This window comes from Sander vitreus, chromosome 3, assembly GCF_031162955.1.
Source record: "Sander vitreus isolate 19-12246 chromosome 3, sanVit1, whole genome shotgun sequence".
In the NCBI taxonomy this organism is placed as follows: Eukaryota; Metazoa; Chordata; class Actinopteri; order Perciformes; family Percidae; genus Sander; species Sander vitreus.
This window is the reverse complement of record NC_135857.1, coordinates 1473115-1497106: the sequence shown is the minus strand read 5'-3', so window position 1 is coordinate 1497106 and position 23992 is coordinate 1473115. Positions and strand designations below refer to the sequence as shown.

The window sequence follows — 23992 nt, the reverse complement described above, 5'->3', positions numbered from 1 at the left end:
TGGCCACGAGGGGAGTGGACAGGCCCTGGTTGCTGCTCATTAATAGTGGGGCTGCGACAGAGAGAGAGTGGAAAGGCTTCTAGGCTCCATTGATTCACCGTCTCCATACTGCATACTGATGCAAGCAGAGCTGCCTAATGCCCTAGTTCAACAACCTTAGTGGGTAGAGGGAGGGTGAGGGAGAGAGACAGAAAATGTGGGGGTGTTGTGACAATGATAGAGAGGGAGAAAAAGTGTCTTAGAAAAGTCTTCTCAGTGTCCCTCTGGGGTGTGGAGGTTATCAGAATCCAACAGTATCACACACATGATGCGGCATACTAACTCGACATATACTAATAGACTTATAGACAAGAAGTTCAACAATCAAATACCGGTAACACTTTACTTGAAGGTATCTACATAAGAGTGACATGACACCCTAACGCCACCATAACTTGTCATGACAAAAACCGAATGACACTAAAAGAAGCGTTATGTCACAAACGTTTATGACTTGTTTATAATGTTTATGACACAGTGTCATGTCACTCTTATGTAGACACCTTCAAGTTAAGTGTAACCAAATAAACTTTTATTGTGAGTATAATTTCTGGGACGATATTGTTCGTTAGGTTTTAAAAAAAAAAAAAAAAAAAGCAGAAACTTTGACCAATAGGCACAAGAACAGATATTTCAACAGATTAACTGGTGCTGAGAAACTGAGTGCATATGTTTGTTTTAGAGGCCCCTTTCTTCTCCAACAAAGAGCCTGGTTCTGCCAGACTTCATGCACCCTTGTGGTCCAGTACGGTGGCTATGTGTCAGGGCTGCTGAGGCCCTGTCTCCTCTCCAGGGAGTCTCCTTCCACTCGCCCACTTCATCCTCCTGCTGTTGCTGCCCTGTGGGACACGAGGCAACCAGAGCCCAGATTGTGCCACTCTGGCTTGGCCCTCTTCCATTCCTCCAACAATGCTAATTACATCTCAAATGGTAATAGATGAGGCCTCGTTAGCAGCTCGAACTCCCTTGAAAGATTCACAAACATACATCAGAGGGGCCACTGATCGGTCTGAGCTCCCTCCTTCAAAGGCCGGACTTCACAGGGAGCTGGGGGCTCGATTCGCTAATTACTCCTGCAGTTCCACCGCGCTGCCTTGTGCGCCGCCTGCACCGAGCAAACCGCTTTTCTCGCATCACCAGTGCTGCTCTTAGACAGGCCTACGCTCCAACCCAGGCCAAACTACACAGGCGTGTTGAATATATAATTCAATGATCAAATTAGCTCTATGTCTATTTCTGTGTCTCCGTAAACCAGCTGCTGATTTAATGACATTGCAGAAATCAGTTCTCTCATAGTCACTGACAGTTTTAACCTCAATTTTGGAAACTCCTGTGTGCGAGAGAGACAAAAAATTGATAGTCATTGTAGTTCTTGGGGGAAGATATGCTGACATCTCAACATTAACTATGTCATTAGTGCTTCTCCTAACACAATTAGCCTAATTAAGGCTAGAGTTCATTATTGAATTATCTTACCACAGAGCATGCCATTTTCTGCGCTTAGTATTAGAAATGTAATTTTATTCTGCAAAGATTCACTTAATGGGATGGAAATAGATCTACAGTTCCAGCTGTGTTCACTCAAGTGTGTCATCACTTTCTCTAATGTAGGTTGGTACGTGTGTGTGTGTGTCTGTGTCTATGACATGTCTTTAGAGTATATGTGTATAATGTGCTTGCTTATGTGTTCTTTCTGTTTAAAAAAAAAAAAGACATTGTTTTTTATTTACTGTTTGATTGTATTGTTGTTTATTACGTTTGCATAATTTTCACCTTTACCTGTTGAAAGCGTCTGGGCCAAATGATTCACCACCATGAAGAGAAGCTGCTCTCCTGGCTTGTTAAGCCTATGTGCATATAAGATATTGACTGGTATATATCTCTATCGGGATCTTTATTGGTTCAGAGCTGTGGCTGGGCTCTCTTCATTGTTGAAGTGATTTAATTCCACAGAATCCCATTAAATTTCATTATCATTTGTGTTTTATTCGCTGGCTGTTGTGAAGGAGATGGAATCAACAAGAAGATTAGACACTGCTCTAATTGTGGTGTGGTTTACAGTGAGCCTGTTTGCCTGCATCGATCCGCTGTGAGAAATAATAATAATAAAATGGAAGTACAGTGATGCAGGGAAGGAAGAGGTGGCAAGTGAGCAGGGCTCGTTACTGAAGGAATGATGTATTGATCTCGTCTGACAGGGTGCTGTGGACCGATCAATCCTGATGGGCAAGAGGAGCCTGTTAGGAGATTCTCCTGGGTCGTCAGGGTCACTCAGACAACAGGCAATGGGAGAGAAATGAACTCATCAAGGAAAAAAGGGTAGATAGAAAGATGGATAGATGCATAAATAATCAAGTGGAAAATGCTTGGGTTATGTAGAAAATAATTTAGTAAGGTATCATGAGGTTAGATTGTTGTTCATGTGGTATGAATGCATGATTGGGCTATGCCACCCATACAAATGAACCTGCTACTCTTGACCTCTTCCCTACTGGTGTGGGAAAACAAACAAACTTGTGCAAATTAGAAGAGGCATGCAGTATGTGGACATTTTGTCTTGCATACTGCTCTTCTCTTGACTCTTTTGAGGGATTAAAGTGAGGCTGCCTGACAGCAAGAGGAATGCATTCTGTCAAAATGAAGGTCAATTACTCAAGAGTAAAGACGAAAATCACTGTCGAACAGGTGAATAGTTTTAGATAATGAGGGAAAAGTAAAGCAAAAAGAGAAAATATGAAGTGTAATGATGCGAGAGTGTGTCCGCTGTCCAACATCTATCCAGGATGCTCTCCTTTCCCCTTGAGTATACTGTGCCTGGCCTTAACCAAGCTAATTGATAGCCTGTACGTTCATTTAAGTCAGACATGAGTGGCTGCTATTAATGAAGGTGGAAGTTCTGACAGTGCAGTGAGGGCTCATGGGAGAGTGATCTACAGCTTGAGGCACTGTCTAGAGGCAGATGCTGGAGTGGTGTAGAGTAGAGCAGCCATTACATTTCAAGGAGTCATTCACTGTGAAAGTTTTTCTCTATTGCTTGGACAAAACTCATAGATGATAATGATGAGGCAAGCAGGAGGTCACTCGACAGTGGCAGACCTAAGATGGGGGGTTTGTTTGTGCTGTCTTAGCTCATATTGATGGGTCCGTCCACACTGGCAGCCCATTTGCATTTAGCTCCCGTAATTGCTGGCATTAATAGCACACACATTTACAAAGTATTGTCAGCCATGAAGTGATTATGGTAATCAGCAGATGAATTGGAAAAGGCCATTTTAAACTGCTATTTTTTTTCTTCTCAAATGAGTTGATCGACTTCAATCATGTGAGTGCTTTAGAGAAGATTGGCCATGAATTATCTGCGTTAATGATAGGTTTTTAGCTGGGCAAGGGTGTTTGCATTATGTGACCAAACAAACACACGTAACATAACACGCGTTGTTTGTTTTAGCGTGTTTGTCAGTAGCACAGTGCAGCAGGGTCATGTTGATGTAAAACATGCAACAATTACCCGGTGAGATCAGACCCCTGCGGAGGATGCTACGTGATGGTTGTCACTGTGGCATGGTGAGGTCAGGGGTCCCTTTCCTCGGCAGAGTGCTCACATGTCACCTTTCTGCTATTTAAACAGAGGCTCTTTGCCCCATCTCTTCTCATATCTCTCCTTCTTTTCCCCTCCCATTTCTCCTCCTCTCTCCTCCTGCCCTCATATTTATTTCAGTAGCAGTCCATGGAGCAGGACTGGAGCAGGAACTGACCATTTTGGCCCCTTTCTTAATAATAGCTATAATAACAGTGGTTCTCCCATTAGCCAAACCATCTCCACTGGCTCATTAATGTAAAACATTTTTTAGAAGTGTAGACATTTTAAGCTTGATCTTTTTTTAAGCGCATCCAGTAAAAGGGCGGGGGTGCAGAGGTCCATGCCGAAATGGACGCAGAGGAAGCAGTCATGCATGAGTGGAGCTCCTAGCTCTTCATTTAAAGACCTCTTTTGCAGTAGGAGGATGCTTTCTTGTGGCTTCTTATGCGTCCCCCACATTCAGACGTGCTGTATGAAAATACAGCCCTCCATCCCTGCTATCATGGATTCAGTTATTCAGTTATTCATGGCTTGAGGCTGAATAATGAAAGATGGTGAAAAAACACTTCACCCTGTTTCTCTGTCTGTCTGCCTCTCTCTGTCTCTGTCTCTTGACTGGATTGCTACTTAGCTCTTGACTCCTATTGAGCAGGGCCTTCTCCAGTATCAGGGAAGTCGATAATATTGGGAGTCACTCAAATGACATTTGATATTCAATAATGCTAATGCAATTTGAAAATAATTAGATAATCTATACTAATCAAATCGCCTAAATCAGTGTCACACAGTCAAACAAATACACACGTAGATACAGGACACACTTGTGCACACGCTTTCTCTGTGTGCATTCCATAGACAACGCATCCGGTTCGGCGAAGTGCTGCAGATGCACAAGTGCCTTAAACCTGCATTCTATCTGAATTCCAGCAGGGTTTGGAACTCCTTAAACCTGCATTCTACCTGAATTCCAGCAGGGGGGGGGAGACTCCTTAAACCTGCATTCTACCTGAATTCCAGCAGGGGGGGGACTCCTTAAACCTGCATTCTATCTGAATTCCAGCAGGGGGGGGGGGGTCGGTTTCTGTAGAAGACTATGAGAAAGTGACCCACTTCTCACTTGATTTATTACCTCAGTAAACATTTTCATAATGAGTTTATGGTCTCAATCTCTAGTTTGAAGTCTTCTGCAACACAGAATGATGTTCATGTTTTGAATTATGGTCTCGTTGATTTTAAAATCGTCGATAAAGCAGGGGCTGTTTTAGGGCGTGGCTATGATGTGATTGCCAGTGAAAGTGTGTAACGTAACGTAGAGTGTAAGGGCTCCTCGACGACTCATAGCAGATCTCCACAAACCAACGGGTGACGTCACACATGCTCTGTCCATTATATTAACAGTCTATGGTGCATTCCCACAGAATGCAGAATCCTATATGTTTCATGCAGCCATACCATTTGTTTGGTGCAAGCCACAGCATCTTGACAGTGATCTGTGCCATCAAAGAGCCCAGAGTGATGCGGCACATGAATACAGAAATAGCTCTTTTGACGGTTGTGGTGGAGCAGAGGCTTGCACAGCACTCTGTTCTGCTCTTTTATGTGGTTGTGGAAGATGGAGGTGTTTGAAGACAGGGATAAGGCTGATGTTGTGACGCTGTCAGCCACCGCTTAATTCTCCAGCTACAGTCATTTGAAGGCAAGAAATCCAGCTCTGAGACATGCCAAGCAGAAACCGGAAACAGAAGTAATCTTTGTTTAAATGCATGCGATACAGAGGGAGACGATTTCCTTGCATCACCTGAGATCTAAATGCATGTATGTTGTAACACATACAACAAGGGGTTCTAGTTGTGTAGTGGGTTGTTGATATTTGGGGAAGGCTTTGCCTCTGTTTTCATTTATAGTGTTATGATTTAGCCTTTGCCAAACAGACACATAGGGATTTTACACTCATTCATCTTGATTAAGCCGCATTTGGAGAACACATTAACCCAGAATGCATGTCATTCTCAACATGGATCTGTATATGTATGTTTGGCTGTGTGTAACCAGCAGGGGGCAGACCACCAGACAGGCAAAACACAATCTTGTGGAAGCAGTTATCTGTATGTGTGGCTCTAACTGAGAGAACTAATAAAACCACACACACTAATTGGGTTTTACAGCAACCACAGTATCACAATGCTCTTTCATTACCCAGGGGACAGTGCGTCTGGTTGTTTCTGTGTTCAGACATACAGGGGGTTTATAGCATCAGTGTGTGAGTGAGTTAGGGTCTGTATGTGTGTGCCTGTATCATAAATATGTGTGTCCTCCACCCCCACTGCTCTGAGAGTGCAAACAAGGATTCCAGCAGAGGCAAGAAAACAGCTCAAGTGGTGTCTGCAGCCCCCCTTAATGTCCACCCCAACTACAGAACTCCTAATGGCCCCCCAAACGTCCTGCTTTCTGGGGTTAGACATGACGATTTCAAATGTCATTGTATCACAGTGACCTTTCAAGGACCTGGAATTAATCAAAGAAAAAAAAAGTGCCTTCTGTCTTAAATGGCAAGCATTGCCACATTTGATCCAAGCATTAGATGGAATTGTCTTGAGAATTGAACTGATTTCAAGATGGTTCAAAGGCAGTGTTTAATGTAAAAGGTCTGTGCCGTGAAATTAGTAGCATTTGTGGTTTTTGTTATTATCCTTAGGTTTAAAACATATAACATAGTGTATTTTAAGATAAATCAAATTGGTATATATATATATATATATATATATGTCTGTGATTTCTTAATAATGTATTGTGGTTTTAATTACTGTATAGGGAAAACAGGCATATCAATCCAAGTAAATATTAGTTCATTATTCATTTATTATTGAAAACTCAGTTGTTCATGTATGTTGAATTGTACAATTGCCCATAGATACATTTCACTTCCTTTTTGAGTGTTTGGCTGACTAGCTGTCCACAGACTTAAAGACACCCAAGTTCTCCTTGGAATCAATTGGATCAATCACTGTCTCTATTTTCTTTATAATTAGTATCAAATTACGTATTGGAAATTATAAGGCCTTTGGAATTATTTGGAAATTCTTACTCCTACAGTAATTTGTAAATACTGTATTTCCCCAATTGCAGGTTCCCAATGACCACTTCATATCTAATGTGTCTCCATACAATCATGGTAGAGTAAAACCTTGTTGCCTGTTATCAGCAAATGTCTCTTAATGCCCTTTAATGTTCTCTGTGATTGGAACACACTTGACTTTATCTTCTCACTTTTACTAGACACATGCAGAAAGCTTCAGTATCAAACACTCCTGAGCATCATTCACAGCAGACATGTGCCATAGCTATACCCACTCCACCCCCTTCCCACCATCTATCTTTAGGAGTTCTGGCTCAGTAGTTCTAGTCTAATTGCCAGTTGAAATCAGTATTGATTGTGTGTTGCACAGCAGCTAGTGGTATATAGCTGGTCACAAACTGGATTCTCTTACTGGGTGATATGAAAGCTGGGGACTGTAAAGATAAAGGACACTGCGTGGGTGGAAGGAGACATTTTTGCCCATGCACACACCCACGCACGCAGGCACGCACGCACGCACACACACATACGGTGTCTTTTTCGCGCTGTGTTTTTGCAGCAGAATCTGTGCCCTGGAGAGCTGTGGGATCACTGTGCTGTGCTGCTGTTGAGCCACTGTCTTGTCCTTGCTATGTAGGTCATCAGTGCCCTGCAACGATATCTTTTCCCATCTGCAGTGCAGTCAATACTGTTGACAGAACTCCAAATAGCCTCGGATTAGAAGTTGCCTTATTAACTTTGTTCCTTTGCCTAAATGATTAACCGCACATCTCCAGCTAACAGAAATGTATTGGACGAGTTTGTAGTACCAACACAGTATGTTAGGTCTGTTTAATCATTTGAGTATTTTTGATGGGGTGCCTGAGAAAATGTAAGGAGGGTGGAATGAACCAGGAGGAAAGAAATGGAGAGGTTTAAAAAAGAAGAAAAAAAGAAGGGAAGGGAAGGGCAGAACAGGGATGGTTTAGACACAGCGCTCTGCACTGATCCTGAGCATGGCAGCCAGTGGGGTGTTTCAGATTGTTTTCCATTTGCATGATAATATGAGCATGGATTGACTCACACACACACACATGCGCACACACACAACAGGGTTACTACATACAGGCTGACGGTTCCAGCAGGCCAGATTAACTGAGTGAGTATCCAGGGTTTTTACACCATGCCCTGAAATGAATGAAATTCCCCTCATTAGCACACAGGTTACATAAGCCTGGTGTACAGGTATATCCAGCTGCACTGAGGCAGTAAGCTGATTACAGACAGAACTAACACAATTACTCCTCTGTAATGCAATTAACACGGGTTGGATTGTGAAATAAGCAACTGGACTGTCATGCTGATTCTCTCAAGATGTAGAGCTCCTCCACAGAATGACACCAGAGAAGCTATAGCTTCAATAAATCATTTAGATGCTCTGCTAAGCTAGTTAACGTCAGTGCATTTCAGCACACATGCTGCTGAAGTCTTTCGCGTGGCATGTAAATGCACAAACATGTGAACTAGCTGTACAGTAAATTTTCTGTGTGTCCATGCATGTTTGTTGTCTCCTAGGATTCTATTTATCTGAGCAACGGGCTAATGGACTGCATATGCGTGTAACTGCTGCTATGTCAGTGCCGTATAGAGTGATCAGTTTGCTATTAGTGTTGTTGGTGCGTTGCTCAGCCGTGTGCTGGACAACTGCTTTCCATACAAACTGGCAGACTCTGCAGCACAGACACTTGAAATTGTAATTTGTGTGTGTATATGAGTGTGTGGTACTTAGGTGAGCCTAATGTAGCAGTGATTTGCTGAGCAGACAGCAGCACCACTGCAATTTATTCCAAGTATTTAGATGTTATGTGCAGCATTCAATCACGCTTGAGCAGACGCACATAATAGCACATCTTCAGGATGATAGTGGTGCTGGTTGTACAGAGGGGAATTTTTTAGATGCACATTCTGTCTAAATGGTGAATTGCTTCTTCCCCCTCAATCATAAACAGCTCACACATATACATACAGGGACATGGAGACGAAAAAATCCTATCCATGGGTGAGGCTGTTGTAAAGGTCATCTCCGTATCCAGTTTAATTTTTGCTCTTCCTCAAGAGTTAAGATCTATAAAGTGATCAATAAATCTCTTTAAATGTCTATGCATCTGGGCTGCATGTGATTTAACACCCCAACTCTTCTGCTGGCTGCTTTCTCTTCGCCACACTCACAGACTTCAGCCTCTCTTCTGCTCACAAATCTTCACTGTATCAACCCCCGCCCAAGCCACCCACCTAGAACAAGGCCAGACCTTTACATTTGATGGATACCAGAACTGGTTCAAAGTCCTCTGTAAGGTTCTGATCCAGTACCAGCGGATAATTCCTGGTATGGAAAATGTGTCACCTGTGATCTACAGTGGCGAACAAAGTGTCCTTAGGTGTGGGATTCTTCCTTTCAGGCAGTATTGATTGAAGGGAAGATGATCTGAGGAGGCCATTAGGAGGATTGAGGAGGGGGGAACAGGCAATGACTGTGATGGACACATCTGTAATCATTATGCCACGTACAGCACTGCCTACAGCATCAGCTTCACATTCAGATTAAAATACACGCACACAGGTAGCCGGACAGTAAAGGAGAATTAGTTTACAGCAGCCTTGATCATTTAGATTCTTGTTTGTGCTCATTTTCTGCCGCCATGTTGTGGGACTGGCTCTGCATTTACACCAATACACACATGACTGCACACCACTGATGGGTGGGGCTCTGTCAGAATGAGCACAAGGAGACAGTAATGGCATACATAAACACACACACACAAACACACACACTGCATGTTTATGATGTCTCCCAGTATCTATTTGGTCCAGGCATGTAGATTGGTGTCTAGGGACAACAATCTATATCTCATCCTGCCTGTCCTGCAGTACAGTGTGGAGCACACTTGCACTTGGGGCTCATCACACCGAGCTAGATAAAAGCTGCTCATCTCCAGCCGAGAGCTTAATTAAAACAGGGCTGTCTTAGCAGAGTGACACCTTTTACAAGCTCCTAACGGCTCTCTGCTCGCCGTTACTGCCAATCCAATTATAGACCAAAACAATAAAATAGACACGGAAGGAGCTGCAGCAAATAGGCTGGCATAAAGAAAAAGAGGGGGAAGCTGTTAAAGATTATATGAAGATTTGCACAGTGGCCTGCAGAACTAGGCTGCAGGGGTTTAATTTTCACCAAAGATGCCCGTGCAAGTATGCCACACCGGATAAGCGACTCAGCTTCTGTCTGTGTGTGTGCCCGGCCCTTCTATGTGTGTGTTTTGTGCGCCAAGGGAATCCAGCCCTGTTCTTCCAGCCTGAACACAGTTCAGCAACATCCTGGGGATTATCTTTCCCTGTGGAAGGTCACTACCTCAATGGCATTAGGCCACAGCTCACACCAATATGCTGAAGACACACACAGACAGCATTTCAGGCTTTTTTTCAGATCCAGCTAATTTCCTGTTTTCAGAATTACTTCTCTAGTGTGACAGTGTGTCAGAGCTGGACTTGTGACATCTGTTTGGTAACTCACCACCAAAAGGCCAGAGTTAATGAGAGTCCAATGCATTTAGCCTACTTCTAATGTGTTACGCAATGCTGATTTAAAGTAACTTGTCTCCCCAGACTGGGAGACTTAGAGACCTCTAGAGTTAAATATTACATCCAGGGTGAAAAAGGAAACCATGGCCAACTTGTATTACATAACTTTATTCTTGATAAGAATCAAAACCTCCTTTCACAACAACATTTAGAGACAGAGCAACTTTTCCAGCTGCTAAAGGGAGTTTGCTTTCAATATTTTCAGATGTTTAAAAAATACGGCTCACTGTTCACCTCTCAATGTGCTTACTCAGCCACTATTACACTCCTAATCACAAAACTCCAGCAGCTCCCATACCATATTATCTGTCATGTTTAGATGGGACTGATGCAATAGGAGACTGAGAGAGAAGACATTAACAAGAGGCATTTGCCTGTCTGCCTGAGTGCACTACTTCCTCTCCCCTTCTTCTTCTCACTTTACTTCCTCTCCGCTCTTCCTTTACCAGATGCAGGACACAGACCCACCTGCTCCATCATGATGCCTCACTACCTCTGTCTGTGCTGTCTCTGTGCTGGAATTGGCAGGAAATCAATCCCACTCTCATCTACAACGCCCTCCTCCCCTCCCCTTCTTCTCCTTCCTTCACGTCTTACTCCCCCTTCCGGCTGTAAAGTGTCCATTCTGGACTGAGCACAAGCATCAGCACAACATCATGCCTTATCAGAGAAGGCACAAAGACCCATGGGCACATTGTTCGTCAGTATCAGCCAGCTCCAGTTTCCGCGCACTGTCTGCATCTGCCAAGCCCCGAAAACACATTCATGGCCATAAACAAGACAACAGAATGAAAACTGGAGTGGCCACCAAAATCATTTTGGGGCAAAATGCATCTTTAATTGTAGCGCCTGTTAATTACAGAGTGCTATGAGAATGGTAAAAAAATAGGAAGGAGGATACAGCACATCATTATTTATTATGCAAATGTATTCCATTTTAGACACAATTAAGTGATTAGAAAGCTGTCGCTCTCTGCTCTCTGTCTTCTCCTTGTCCTTACTTGTCTTTTCCTTTGCTTTTCAGCATATTACTGTAATGAAGCCATTACTTCTTCAAGTGAATTTTAATGAGTTTTTAACCAACATTTTAATGAGCTATACATTACCATAAAGCATGGATTAGGCTAAATTGAATTGTGTGTGTGTGTGTGTGTGTGTGTGTGTGTGTGTGTGTGTGTGTGTGTGTGTGTGTGTGTGTTGTTAAAGGAACAAGGTTCATTAAGAGTTAATTATATTGTTTCTCAGGACAACACTGCACATTGTTCCTGGCTCGACCGGCAGAATGGCCCACTGTGGGCCTACTGTCATTATGGTGCTGCCCAGGGGCTTGTTAGGCCAAATTAAGGGTGCTGTTTGAAAAATGAGCTTTGAACGGTGCTGCTGTTTAAATAAAGATGATTGTTTAGGCTTATCTACTGAATCAGATGTAGAGGCGCAGTATGTGGTATGAGTTTGATGGAATGCACTCTATTCATTTACTGCCAGCCCCATCTATTCAGCACCTTTGTACTCCTCAGCACCTCTTCAGGTTGACCTTGATCAGGCATCCTCCCATCGTCCCTTGCTGTGTTGTTATGCCTCGCCTATTTTCTCTCAGCGTTCTCACTAGAGCACACATGCTCTGTCTCTTTTATTCCATCCAAGTCTCTTTTAAAGATGCACATTTCAAATGATATCGCCACCTCTGATTTCCCCCCACTATGCTATCGCTGCCCACCATATGATTCTCTTTACCTTCGCTCTTTTCCATATTTCCTGCATCTTATCTGTGGAAGTGACAGTGTTATTTACAATCCCTTAGCTTAGGATTTGCAGATAGGGAGAATGGTGGTGGAGATCATATCAGGCTTGGCCATGGTCTATGGAGAATGATCAGGTGCGCATGTACGTATATGGCTTCATCTGCAGTCAGTGCAGAGAAATACCTTGACAAGCCAGTGGAAGTGACTGGAGGGGGCTTGAAGCTAAAAAAACATGAACTATGATCATGAAATAAAAACGAAAGACAAAGAATAACCTGTGATGGGGATAGGAGAGAATAAGACAGATAGAGAGAGATGGTGATGAGTTGTGCTAATGATGAGAGTCTCTACTCAGTTCTCAGAGGAGGTACAGCCTTGGGCACCGCCAGCCGGACATATTTTTGCAGCTGTTTCTCTGCTCTGACCTGCAACCCTTCAGTGGAGGAATATAGGGGCTATGTGTGAACCTGCTGCTTGCCTGCCTGCTGAGGGGATAATTTCTGCATCTGGATGGGGGGCGAAGGTTACTTCTGGCCAGTGGGAGGGCAAATGAGCGAGTCAAAGCCGGAGAAAAAGCTTGCATCCAGACAAATGGAGCACATCTCCTTTCATATTGTAGTAATATATAGTGTGGTATTCTCCTTCTCCTGCCTTCAGCATCAACAGTAATACAAAGCATCAATGACAGCACATAGAGTGGATGTGGTATGTTTTGTCAAGTGACATATATATTGTCTCTCTTCTCTAAGGGTGGAATTGAAAACGGCGGTATTATAATAGCTCTCTGCCGGATGAAGCGCAAAAAGCACTCGAACAAAATGATATTATAGCTTGGAGCTACCTCTCTACAGCTCACCCAGGTTGTGTGTGTGTGTGTGTGTGTGTGTGTGTGTGTGTGCATGGTTTATTTTCTAATCAGAGTGTGGATAGAAGGTGGTAGGTCTGGGTGCCGGGGTATGGCCCCGGGCTTCTCGCTGTTGTAATCTCTCGCTGTGTTTCTTAGCCCCTGACCCCGGGGAGTATCTATGAAAGCACAGAGGGTCTTTTTCTGCAGTGAATAGGGAGAGAAAAGTAATAACCACGCAAACATACACAAACATTCACATTTGCAGTATTAGAAAAAGATACCAAGCCCTGCAGCTTTTAAGAAACATTTCACAGTTTATCAGGTTTTTGTATATTTTTTTTGTGTGTGGTGAATGTCTATCAAAGTGATGTTAATGTCAGAACGGAGGGAAAAAAATGAGTTTTTAGACATCAGTCTGTGGTGTTGTGGGGTGAGCACAACCTTTGTGAACCATAGCTAGGTACGCTCCTGTAGGTGAATGCATTTGTCAGCACTTATCTCAGTATGCAGGCCGGACGTTTTAGTCAAGGCTCCCCACTAATCTTACGGACAGGCGGTGTCACCCTCCAGTGAGTAATATCTTGGGTGGGAGAAGAGGGTGCACTCCTCACCTGTCCGTGCCCTGCCACCTCCTTGCTATGATGCCGGGTGTTTGTGCTGTCATGTATCTGCATCGGGAGGATTTTTTGTGTGCTGAATTTACCTTATCTTATTTAGCTTATGTGAGAACACACACACACACACACATACGCACGCACGCACGCACGCACGCACGCACACACACACACACACACACACACACACACACACACACACACACACAACACACAGACAGAGACAGACCTCCTAATTGTTGCTGGCACAGGCCTCCCTTGCCAATGTAGGACAATCTGGTTTACGCAGTATAGTGTGGGTGTCTCACTTGTGTTTTTATTTTGGCAAAGACCTCCACTCTCAACCCCTTGGCTGTTTCACAGCGCAAGTTGCAACCTGACTCCCTCCCATTTAAGTTTGAGGTGTTGAAACAGTGCCAGCTGAAATTGCTACACATTTGCCAGGCATTGCCCCCTGCCTGATGCTCCTTCATTCAAATTAGCCCAATCCTATGATATTTGGGAAATAAATAAAATAAATGAAATAGGAGAAGCAAAGGCAGATCAATATTATTCAGATACGGGTTATTTTTAGCCTGCAGCTGGATTGACAGATGTAGCACTTGCTAACAGAGGGGTGTAAATGTAAAAAATGTAAAAATATGTAAATATTAATAAGCAAGTAAGCAAGATGGCAGAGTTTGGGGCCTGCTGGAACTCCATGGGAGGTGAGATGTTTTCAGTGGAAGAAGAGCTGCGTGTTTCAGGGGGATAGAAAGGCAATTACCTTACGTCTGTTGGCTGATTCGGGCTTGAACGCCTACAGGGCCTCAGAGTTGGAGCTGGAGTTCAGTTTCTGACAGCGAATACACAGACCCACTTAATGATACGTACATATCAGATGCACTTCACATAGATTAACAGAGAAAACTATCATGTTATGACTCTAATATAAAAGCATTCACTTGCCTTATGATCCCTAGTCTTGCATTGCTGGACCTCCACAGTGCTGTGTCAGTGCTAGAGTATGGTCTGGCTTCACCGCTTATCTATTCTGTGATAGGCGAAAAAACACTCTGGCTTATTTGTATTTCTTTAAACCAGGATGCAGCAATGTTGATCTTGCAAAATAGATAGCGGAGATAGCGGAAGGGGAGAGACATCAGGCACGTGAGAGATACGTCGGATGTCAGGCTTTATCCCAGCAATGTACTCAGACTATAGGATCACTGACATAGGGTAGTTGAGCCCACGGAGGAGCCTGTAGGCACCAATGGGAGAGGTACATGAGTTGTGTGTGTGCTTTAACCGTAGGAGGTAGACCTTGATGACCTTGTAGTTAGGATTAGATAGTGTACTAAAGTGTATTTGGATTGGCCCCTCCCCTCATTTACGTAGTAAATGTATGTGTTCAGAGTGTTGTCTTGGTATTGGCAAGCCCTGAACCAACACACAGGGCATAATCCCTTCACCAGTGGTGTGTCATCTGTTTGCTTGCTTGTAGCTGTTTGCAGCCCAGTGTTTATCCTGTCCTCAACAAGTGTGTGTATATTGTATTTTATTCGCTGGATCATGTGGCTACTCTCTTTTTATATTTCTGTTTCTACATGTTGTGTATTTATTTAGATTGCAGGGTAGGGATGCATTTACAGTGACGTACCGTGTAGTATTAGATCAGATTAGACAGCGTGGCACAAGCACCTTAATGATGCGCCTAACGTTGGTTTCTTTTGTCACCGTTCTGTTTCAAAGGAAATTGATTCTGACAAAATCCCATGGGTGCTATCAGTAATGAATGGAAAGGAGTAATTAAATCCAACGTGACATTGAAAAGAACAGGCTGTGTATGGTCCAAACCTGGCTATGATTTAAAACAGCAGGACTTCTGTTTGTAATGCAAATACAGAGAGCCCAGTGGTGGTGGCTGTTATGCCCACACTGGCCAGGGGGTCCGCCACTCTGGATGTGGCTAATTACCTTAGCTCTTATAGGGCAGCCCTGCATTAGAGAGAGAAAGTCTCTACCTCTTCTGTATTCTCTCCTATTACCCCTGTGTAAAGGTTACATTAGAATTCATGTCACACAAAAGTCCCACTCTGTACTCATGTGCATCCCCAGGATAATTGGGTTGAAAGCTTCCTCTCTTCCTCCGCCCTGTTTCTCCCTTGGTCTAAATAAATAAATAAGAAGACAATGTCCGTGCAGATTTCTGTAGAGAGGGTAAGAAAAGTGAATGAAGAGATGAGAGAAGCCTAGAGCGCAGGGACCAGTTATCCCCTCTTATAATCCTGGCCCTCCCCACCATTGTCCCCAGTGCTATGTGGAATTTACATAAGGACCTGTGGTACTGCCCTTAATTTAGCCCTCCTCAAGCATCTTCAAACATCCTCCAACAAGCTCAGTCCTTTTATCCTTCAGACGAATCATGTGTCCCTCGCTGCCGTGTGGAAGGACACTGCTGGAGCTGAAATACCTAAAGTGCTCCTCCACGGATTAGATTTATTGTAGATCAAATGAAGAAAGATCTGTTTGAGTGAACACAGCAGGAGAGAGCCAGAGCGACCCCCAGTTTGTACCTTTTTAATACATTAGGTGTTATGTTTGTTCATTTATTGGTATGGAAGCTGGATCCTTCTAGTTTAGCATGTTTGTGTACGTTTGTGCTTTCACGTTAGCGTGCTCATGTGTGTGTTTGTGTGTGACAGCAGCTATCCTAGTTTGATAATGAGCTGGTGTTGTGTGTTTGGCTGAACACTATGTCGGGTGAGAGGCTGTCTCTGTGATGAAAGGCCTACCTGAGGGTGATTAGATACAAGGCCACAGTTGTTAATCGGACCACCCACTGTTTTTTTTTTGTCCGTTAGCGCGTATCTGGTTTGTATGTAAGTGTGTGAATGTGTACATGCCTGCAAAGTGAAACAGTGTTGCACCCCTGTGAGCTCTCACATGTGACTGACACCCGGCTTCAGGGCATTCTGTCTCTGTTTGTTCTGCTACCTCCACAGGGACCTCCATTAGCTCCAATTAGCTTTCACGTGTGCTTGCCTTGTCAGATGAAGCTGCACATCCCATTTAAATAGCCACAACGAAAGCTGCATACATTCACGCTGTGTTGTGCAAACACCTTAATACATATGAAGACATTTTAATAATGGAAGACTTGAACATTTCGGGATTTAAATTCAACAGTATGCTACACAACTGCACTCTTCCTGAATCGTTTCCTCCTTTTTTTTTCCCTCAGTGCTGCGAGATGACTTTAGACAAAACCCGACAGATGTGGTAGTGGCAGCAGGAGAGCCAGCAATCCTTGAGTGTGTTCCTCCCAGAGGCCATCCTGAACCCACCATCTACTGGAAGAAAGACAAAGTGCGAATTGAGGACAAGGATGACAGGATCACTGTGAGTACTGTTACCATTCATTTGAATACCTGGTCTCAATAGGAAGAACTACTGTCAATGTCCCTAACTTTATTTTTAGTCCCTGGACACATAGGAGAAAAAGCTCTTGCTTCTGGAGTGGTCTGCCATTCAACACATTTGACAGTGTTTTCATGTGTTGGAAGCAAGCGAAGGATCGTTCCTTCCTTGCTTCAGTGCACAGGGAAGAGAAAAAGGGGACAAATCTTGAGTGACAGTGGAAAAACAATCAAAATGTATTATCTGTGTATTTAAGGAAAAACTTTTTCTTTTCTTTAGATTCGAGGAGGGAAGCTAATGATCTCCAACACAAGAAAGAGCGACGCTGCCATGTACATCTGTGTGGGTACCAACATGGTCGGAGAGAGGGACAGCGAGACAGCACAAGTCACAGTGTTTGGTAAGCTTCATTTCAGTCACGACCACTTTGTCAAAATAGATTCATTCATCTGCAATTTTTATTTGGCGGTATGGCTCTGTTCTGGGGCCTCCCCGCATTTCCACGTGCATACGTGGAAAGCCTCAAGCGGGGAGAGCAGCAGTGCCAGATCCCCATAGGGTACAGAACAGAGCAGCATCAATGACAGAGACATGACATTGGTTAAGTCAGACAACATACATTTAAAAGGAGGAGCTGGGGTGGAGGTGGGTTGCAAGCGCTAGCAGAGCTGCAGCAAGGTTGGCGCTGAAAAGTAGAAATACCTTTAGGCCAAGTGTTTTCCCAGTTTAATTTGAATTCCTGATTTTAATGCTTTTTGAGGTCATTACTTTATGTCTTTGTCCATATATTGATTATAGAAGATATCACAGATGGCTAATGAACAGAATGACTGAGTCAACAGAATGTTTAAGAGACAAAACAGAGTGACTAGACAGAGCAGATCATTTAGCAGGAAGAGGCCACTGTGTTGAAACAATACATGCACTGTATATTCACACACATACAGTAAATCAATTATATTACATTATATAATTATCTATTTCTCTGTGCCCGTCCTGCAGAGCGACCAACCTTCCTCCGGAGGCCCATCAACCAGGTGGTCCTGGAGGAGGAGACGGTGGAGTTCCGCTGCCAGGTACAAGGAGACCCTCAGCCAAATGTACGCTGGAGGAAAGACGACACTGATGTTCCTCGTGGGAGGTATGTACATCCACAAAAATGTTCTGAAAAAATGATTAAGTTCAAGAGAGAAAGGTTTCTGAAGACAGTGATATGAGTTGTGTGTGTATGTGAGTGTGTTTGTAGCACTGATTTGACAGGCTGCACTTTATGCAAAGGAGCTGTGAAAGCATTGATGTCAGTCTGAGTGACTGTTTTTAAACTAATGATTACTCACAATGGCAGTTTTCACCTGGCCTGGCTGCCAGGGGGCATTCAATAGCTCCATTAGGCTGTACACAATGCACATTACACATTCAGGATACAATGACTCCACCCTTGGGTGCCCCAGAAGACAACTCCCACAGCCATAACAGGGGTAGACAGTGTCTCATGTCAAGGAAGGGTTCTGCATGAAGACAAACAGATATTGAGCTAGACAATTAAAAGTGAGTGGCAGGTAAGTGGGCAGGGAGGCTGAAAGGTAGACATCTAGAGGAGCAAAAAAAAATAAATGGCACACTGCAAAGCAGACAGAGACAGATAGAATGACGGGAGATACAAAGAGACAGTATAGCAGCTGACATGGCCCTCAGGTGTCTGTGTACAGGTGCAGCTGTTCAGGTGAAATCTTGGCACAGAGTTGACACCTCAGAAACCTAGAAGATAATCACTCCCACCCTTGCACATTTAACCCCATTCAGTCTCTATACCCTCGCTGACTTGACACGTGTGTTTGCTCACAGTTGCAAAAACTGAGACTGATGAAAGACAGCAACGGAAATCTGTAATTTACCCAGAAATACTAGCACCATTGCCAGCTACAGTCTGTCTCCCTTCCTGTAAAAAGCCACTGATAATGAAGTGATACTGTTCTTTTTGGGTCCCCTGTGTGTTGGCCTGTTGCTTCACGGTGAGTCACTGGACTCACAGTCAATAGCAGTGTCATTATCAGGAGTGGACTTCAAAGAGACCACCGTTCTGTCCCGAGCCAACAAGCCAGTCACACACAGCTTGGATCCCCTCATAAAACATACACTCAGTGGACCTGACTTCCCTCAAGGCTATCTGCAGAGCGGAGCGTGGGCGGGTTGTTTGTGTCTGATAAGGATTTGGTTCACTGGGCAGTTTGACACAAGTGCTGTGCCAAAGCAACCACATAGAAGTATTTCACTCATGTCTTTGATAGAGAGTTGGCTCTGGAAATGAGTTATTTTTTTTTTTTTTTACACTAATTAAAAGATTTATAACGGAGTAGGATGAGTGTTATGTGCCTGCATCCTTGCTAACTGGTCCCTTTGAAGTTCGGCCCTATTTGGATATGGAAAAAAGAACTGAACACATGAAAAAAAACAAGCGATAAATATCGCAATGTTTCTAATTACAATGCGAGGGCTTTTTGTTTTCCTCGCTATATTTAATTCTGCAGTTTTGCTTTGAAGCAGAAAGCAAGCATGAAGACTGCGATATTCTAATTCTGACATTTTCAGCTGCATTTATTGGGTGCCAAAAAGAAATCTCATATTGTTAAATGACAAACTGTTCCTGCTTCCTCTACTGCTTATTCTCACTTAATAAACATCAAACAGGGCTTCTCTCTGACTGACAGAGGAATTGTTTAAAATCCCACGCAAGAATACTTTCCAGTTTGATAACTGGCAAGTGCTCGGAAGAGTAAGCAATTAAGCCAGCTACTGTAGCACAGCCATTGTGTCATTACACTGTGGGCATCTGTAGCTATATCAGTAGTGGTCTTCAACGTAGGAAGAAAAGGCGACTAAAGATCAAGCACTTCTATATGCAGTGGGGAGGGGTCTTTGTTTGCTCTTTATCCGAAAAGGTTACACTGTCCTTATTATTAAAGTAAGCTGTAAAAAGAGAGACTTAGTAAGACCGCTCCTTCTTTACCATCAAATTGTTTCAACTTGTCTTTACTGGTCCCTTTACAGGCCTTTTTCTGTGGCTGTTTGTGTGTGTGCAACCTTTATACTGAAATGGAGACTCAGCTGAGTAAACAGGTCTTTAATATGCTCAGTGGCTCCAGCAGCCTCCCAGGCAAACACATGCACACACTGGCACATAGACGTAAAGCACACCAGGATGGCTCTGGCTTCGGTCTCTGTGGGGTAGAACAGGAGATAGAGACAGCACAAGAATGGTTTCAATTAGAGGACAAAGACAATAGTGCTGCTCTTTTGCCTCCATGAGGGTGTTTGTAAAAACTAGATTAAAATCACCAAACAAGCTCATCTACTCTAGGACACTTGTCTACAGGCGTTGGTACTGCAATGCAATAAAATAGGTATATTAAATATTTTCCAGAATACATTATGATGAGAAATCCCTAGATATACATATCTATGTGAAACCATTCAAACTACAGCCGTTCACATGCCAGAGAACAACAGGTGCATTATTACTACAGTACAGGTGCATTAATTATGATCAGGAATTTAGACATTTGCATGGACTCTTGACTTTAATCTAAATGAGAAAATATTTAGTTTAAGTTGTTTACGTGAGTTGCTTAAAGCATAATTAAATATAACTACCCAATTAATGACTTAACCTTGAATCGTATTCCTTCCTTCTGTACTTATTGCTGTATTTCACTCAATGCCAAATTACACGGTCTGGTTCTAATAGACAAAGAGTTCAAATTCAGATTGTCATTGCTTTTTTATATTGTTATTAATATGTTATCAAAAAATGTAATCAAATGGTTCTTTCTGAATTTGAAGGCTAGGACTTTCAGTCTGTGAGGTGATTGTGTTAAATACATGTAGTCCACTACACATACAATTTGTTATAGGAAGGCAGACTAGCCAAGACAGAATAATTACCTGTAGCTGAAATTAGATCAGCCCATTTGTTGAGCTTGCGGGTTTTTACTTTCATAATGGCTTTTTTTTATTATTCCTTCATCATCTGGGCTTCATAATGGGACTGTGTTTTGATATCAGGTCAGAAAAAAAACAACTTTTCTACATCTTCCATTTCCCCACAGAACTCTAAACGTTGTGCTGAGCAAATTAAACTCTAAAATACATGTGACTCTCAGGAGATGACTTCAATTATGAGAGCACCAGTAGGTGTGCTGAAAAACAGTAGTAAATGTGGGCTTAAATTATTTCCAGGGTAGAAGGAGTAAAATCACACACATGCACTTTGGGCAGGATTAAAATCACTGACCAGTACATTCAATATTAAAATCACCCAACCTTCCCTAGATAAATAAATTTGGTTGGACTAGGGCTCATTCTTTTTACCAATATACATACGATTAGATTCAGATGGTAGTGTAGTGTAGTTTCCCAGGGGGAAATCTTTGGCATGTGTCATCAAGCAGCTAGATTGTAGCATGTGTTTCAAAATACTATTAAAACAGTTGTATCTTATTTAAGGTGTATATACATTGGCACACATGGCGTATATACTACAATGTCCATCCATAATGTGGCTAAATTTACATCCTCCACATTTGATGATGTTCAAAAAGGCCAATTTGTTATCTGTAAAGGTGGCTGTATTTGAATTAATATCAATCAGTCAAGCAACTCTGCAGAATCTTGGAGAGAGGAGTACTTGAGACCTTTACGTCTCCAAATGAAAGAGTTTCTGCCTTAGTTGGATCCCGGTGAAGGCTGGGGCAGTGTGGCTACCAGCTCAGTGTGTGGTCCACATCTTTCCCTCCTTTGGTTTCCTTCTCCCTGCTCATTTGCTCTGGACCCCTGTGCCCTCTCTTGTGCCTTATCAGAGCCCCTTTGGTCTTGCAGTCTATCTGTATTCAGGCCCTCAGTCCCTGTTGACCTCCACAGCACAAACCCTGCAACATTCAGCAGGAAAGGCTTTCTTTCTGACTCAATCCCTTCGTGGTGTGTGCATGTGTGTGGGAGTGTGTATATGATAGAGGTGTGTGGGTCGTTCTATTTGAGAGAGCTGTTAAAGCTAGTGTGACAGGAGCGCCTGTGTTATGCTGACCATCTAGTTTCAGTGATTTCTCACCTCCGCAGCTCAGCAAAATGGAAAGACGGCAGGCTATGGTTCCTGTCTCCATTACTTCCCCTGATATATAAGTGGATACATCTGGTATTTATGGGAGCGCACACAGGGGGGGTTGGTGAGTGGGATGGCAGTCGGATGATCAGCAGTATATTTTATCTTGAAGGTTTATTGACACTGATGGTGTCAACAACAAAGTAATGCGAATAAAATAATAATGCACTGTTTATAATAGAGAATATAGAAGTGTTGGTTTTGAATTAATTAGGAAGATGCGCAGCTGATCATTCATTATGTATCAGTGCTTTTCATCTTCAAGGAATGACAGAGGAAATACCTCTCTACTGCTTAGAAAGTACAAATGACTACCTCGGCATATACATCTGCCTTTCTCAGTGCTTTTGGTGCTTGTGCATCCTTTGTTCTTTGCACGCGCATGCTCCTGAAGAGAGAAAGAGTAAGAGTGGCTTCCAGGCATCGGTCAATGAGCTGTACTTTGCTGTTTCTTGGTCTCTATCTGCAACATTTTCCAGTACCACCATGGTGTCTGCTCCAAACCCACTTTGACTAAGTAAAGACTGCACTGTTGTACTTTTTCTGAGGCACTGGAGAGAAGTCACTCTTTTAATGGCAAATTTAGGGAACAGTTTTCTTCCCACAAACCCCTAGCCTAACCATAAGGGTTAAAGTATTGCCAAGCTGATCTTTGATTAATTTAGGATCAGGCGATGAATGTTAGTCGGACAGATTGGAAGGCCCTGACCCTGCTAGGGCGTGAGAGATGCCAAGAGGGAGTGGAGCTCTGGTTAAGGGCCTTAAACAAGGAAGATGAGAAGCGATAGCGGTTAATTGATTCCCTCTCATGGGTGACAAGGCCTGGACAGGTAGACTCCAGCTCTTTTGATCGGGATGCGGTCAAGTAGCGGTTAGATGGCGAGAAACTGGATCAGACTGTCAGAATGAAATGGAGCAGAGAGGGGACTTTGTGTCAGAGCAGTCAGGCCATAGAGCAGGCTGGAATTAGTCCTCTGCTGTATCTTGAGTCTGACTCATGTGCTCAGAGTTGGCACCCTTCTGCCGACTGCCGGCCCCATTCATGTACACACAGAGGCAAGGCAGATAAGATCCTCTGAGGTTGAGTCATTCAGAGATAACTGTACGTATACATTCAGTCATCCACACAAGCAACAGTTAGATTATCTTAATGTGGGTGAATTGGCTGTAGGTGAAACATGGGTGAGTATGTTCCTGTCGAGGCAAATCCTCTATGATGATCTGGAGGATTTTTGAGATGTAATGCTGTTAAAGTGTGTCCAATAAAGTTGTCATCTTTGCACAGCATTCTCCATGCAGCAAACACATCACGTTGACAAGCCAGAAAAAAATCTGCTTTGTCTTGGCATTTGCTTACATTCCCATCACTCCTCATCTCCCTGCATGAGTGAATGACTCTGCACGTGTGGATCTGTGTTGGATGATTGTATACTTTGTACTCTGTGTGTGTTGGTGTGTGTGTGTGTGTGTGTGTGTGTGTGTGTATGTGTGTGTGTGTGTGTGTGTGTGTGTGTGTGTGTGCTCACACAGTGTGTCTAGAGTGAACTTGGCTCTCCTATCCTTTCCACAGCCCTTCTACATGTGCAATTACATTCCTCTTCTAATAGAGAACAGAGCTCTACCCCAATCCAGTCTCAATAAAGAGCTACTGTTCCCTTTCTGCGTGTACTTACATGTGTGTGTTGCCACAACTACCTCTTATCCCTGTGTATTTCCACTCATCTTGTCATCTAGGCTGATTCCATATAGGAAGTTGATTACAGATTGATTGGGCTCATGTTCCCCACTAATAAGTCATCGGCCAGCCCGAGGTTCTGTTTTGAGAGATTGATGGAGACGGGACAAAGAACAATAAGCATGTTGTCCAGTATGTGGATACGTTGGTTATCCACACGGCAAGGGCCCGGTCATGCAGATGTCAG

At 43.3% G+C, this 23992-nt stretch overlaps 1 protein-coding gene across 1 annotated transcript in view; it reads left to right on the top strand.

Annotated features, from left to right (window-relative positions):
* robo2 (roundabout, axon guidance receptor, homolog 2 (Drosophila)) overlaps positions 1-23992 on the top strand; it is a 164900-nt gene that overhangs the window by 83400 nt on the left and 57508 nt on the right. The window contains exons 3-5 of the mRNA XM_078245603.1: positions 16740-16897; positions 17195-17315; positions 17918-18056. Of these exons, the coding sequence (XP_078101729.1) occupies positions 16740-16897; positions 17195-17315; positions 17918-18056 (418 nt within the window). The remainder of the gene's footprint in view (positions 1-16739; positions 16898-17194; positions 17316-17917; positions 18057-23992) is intronic.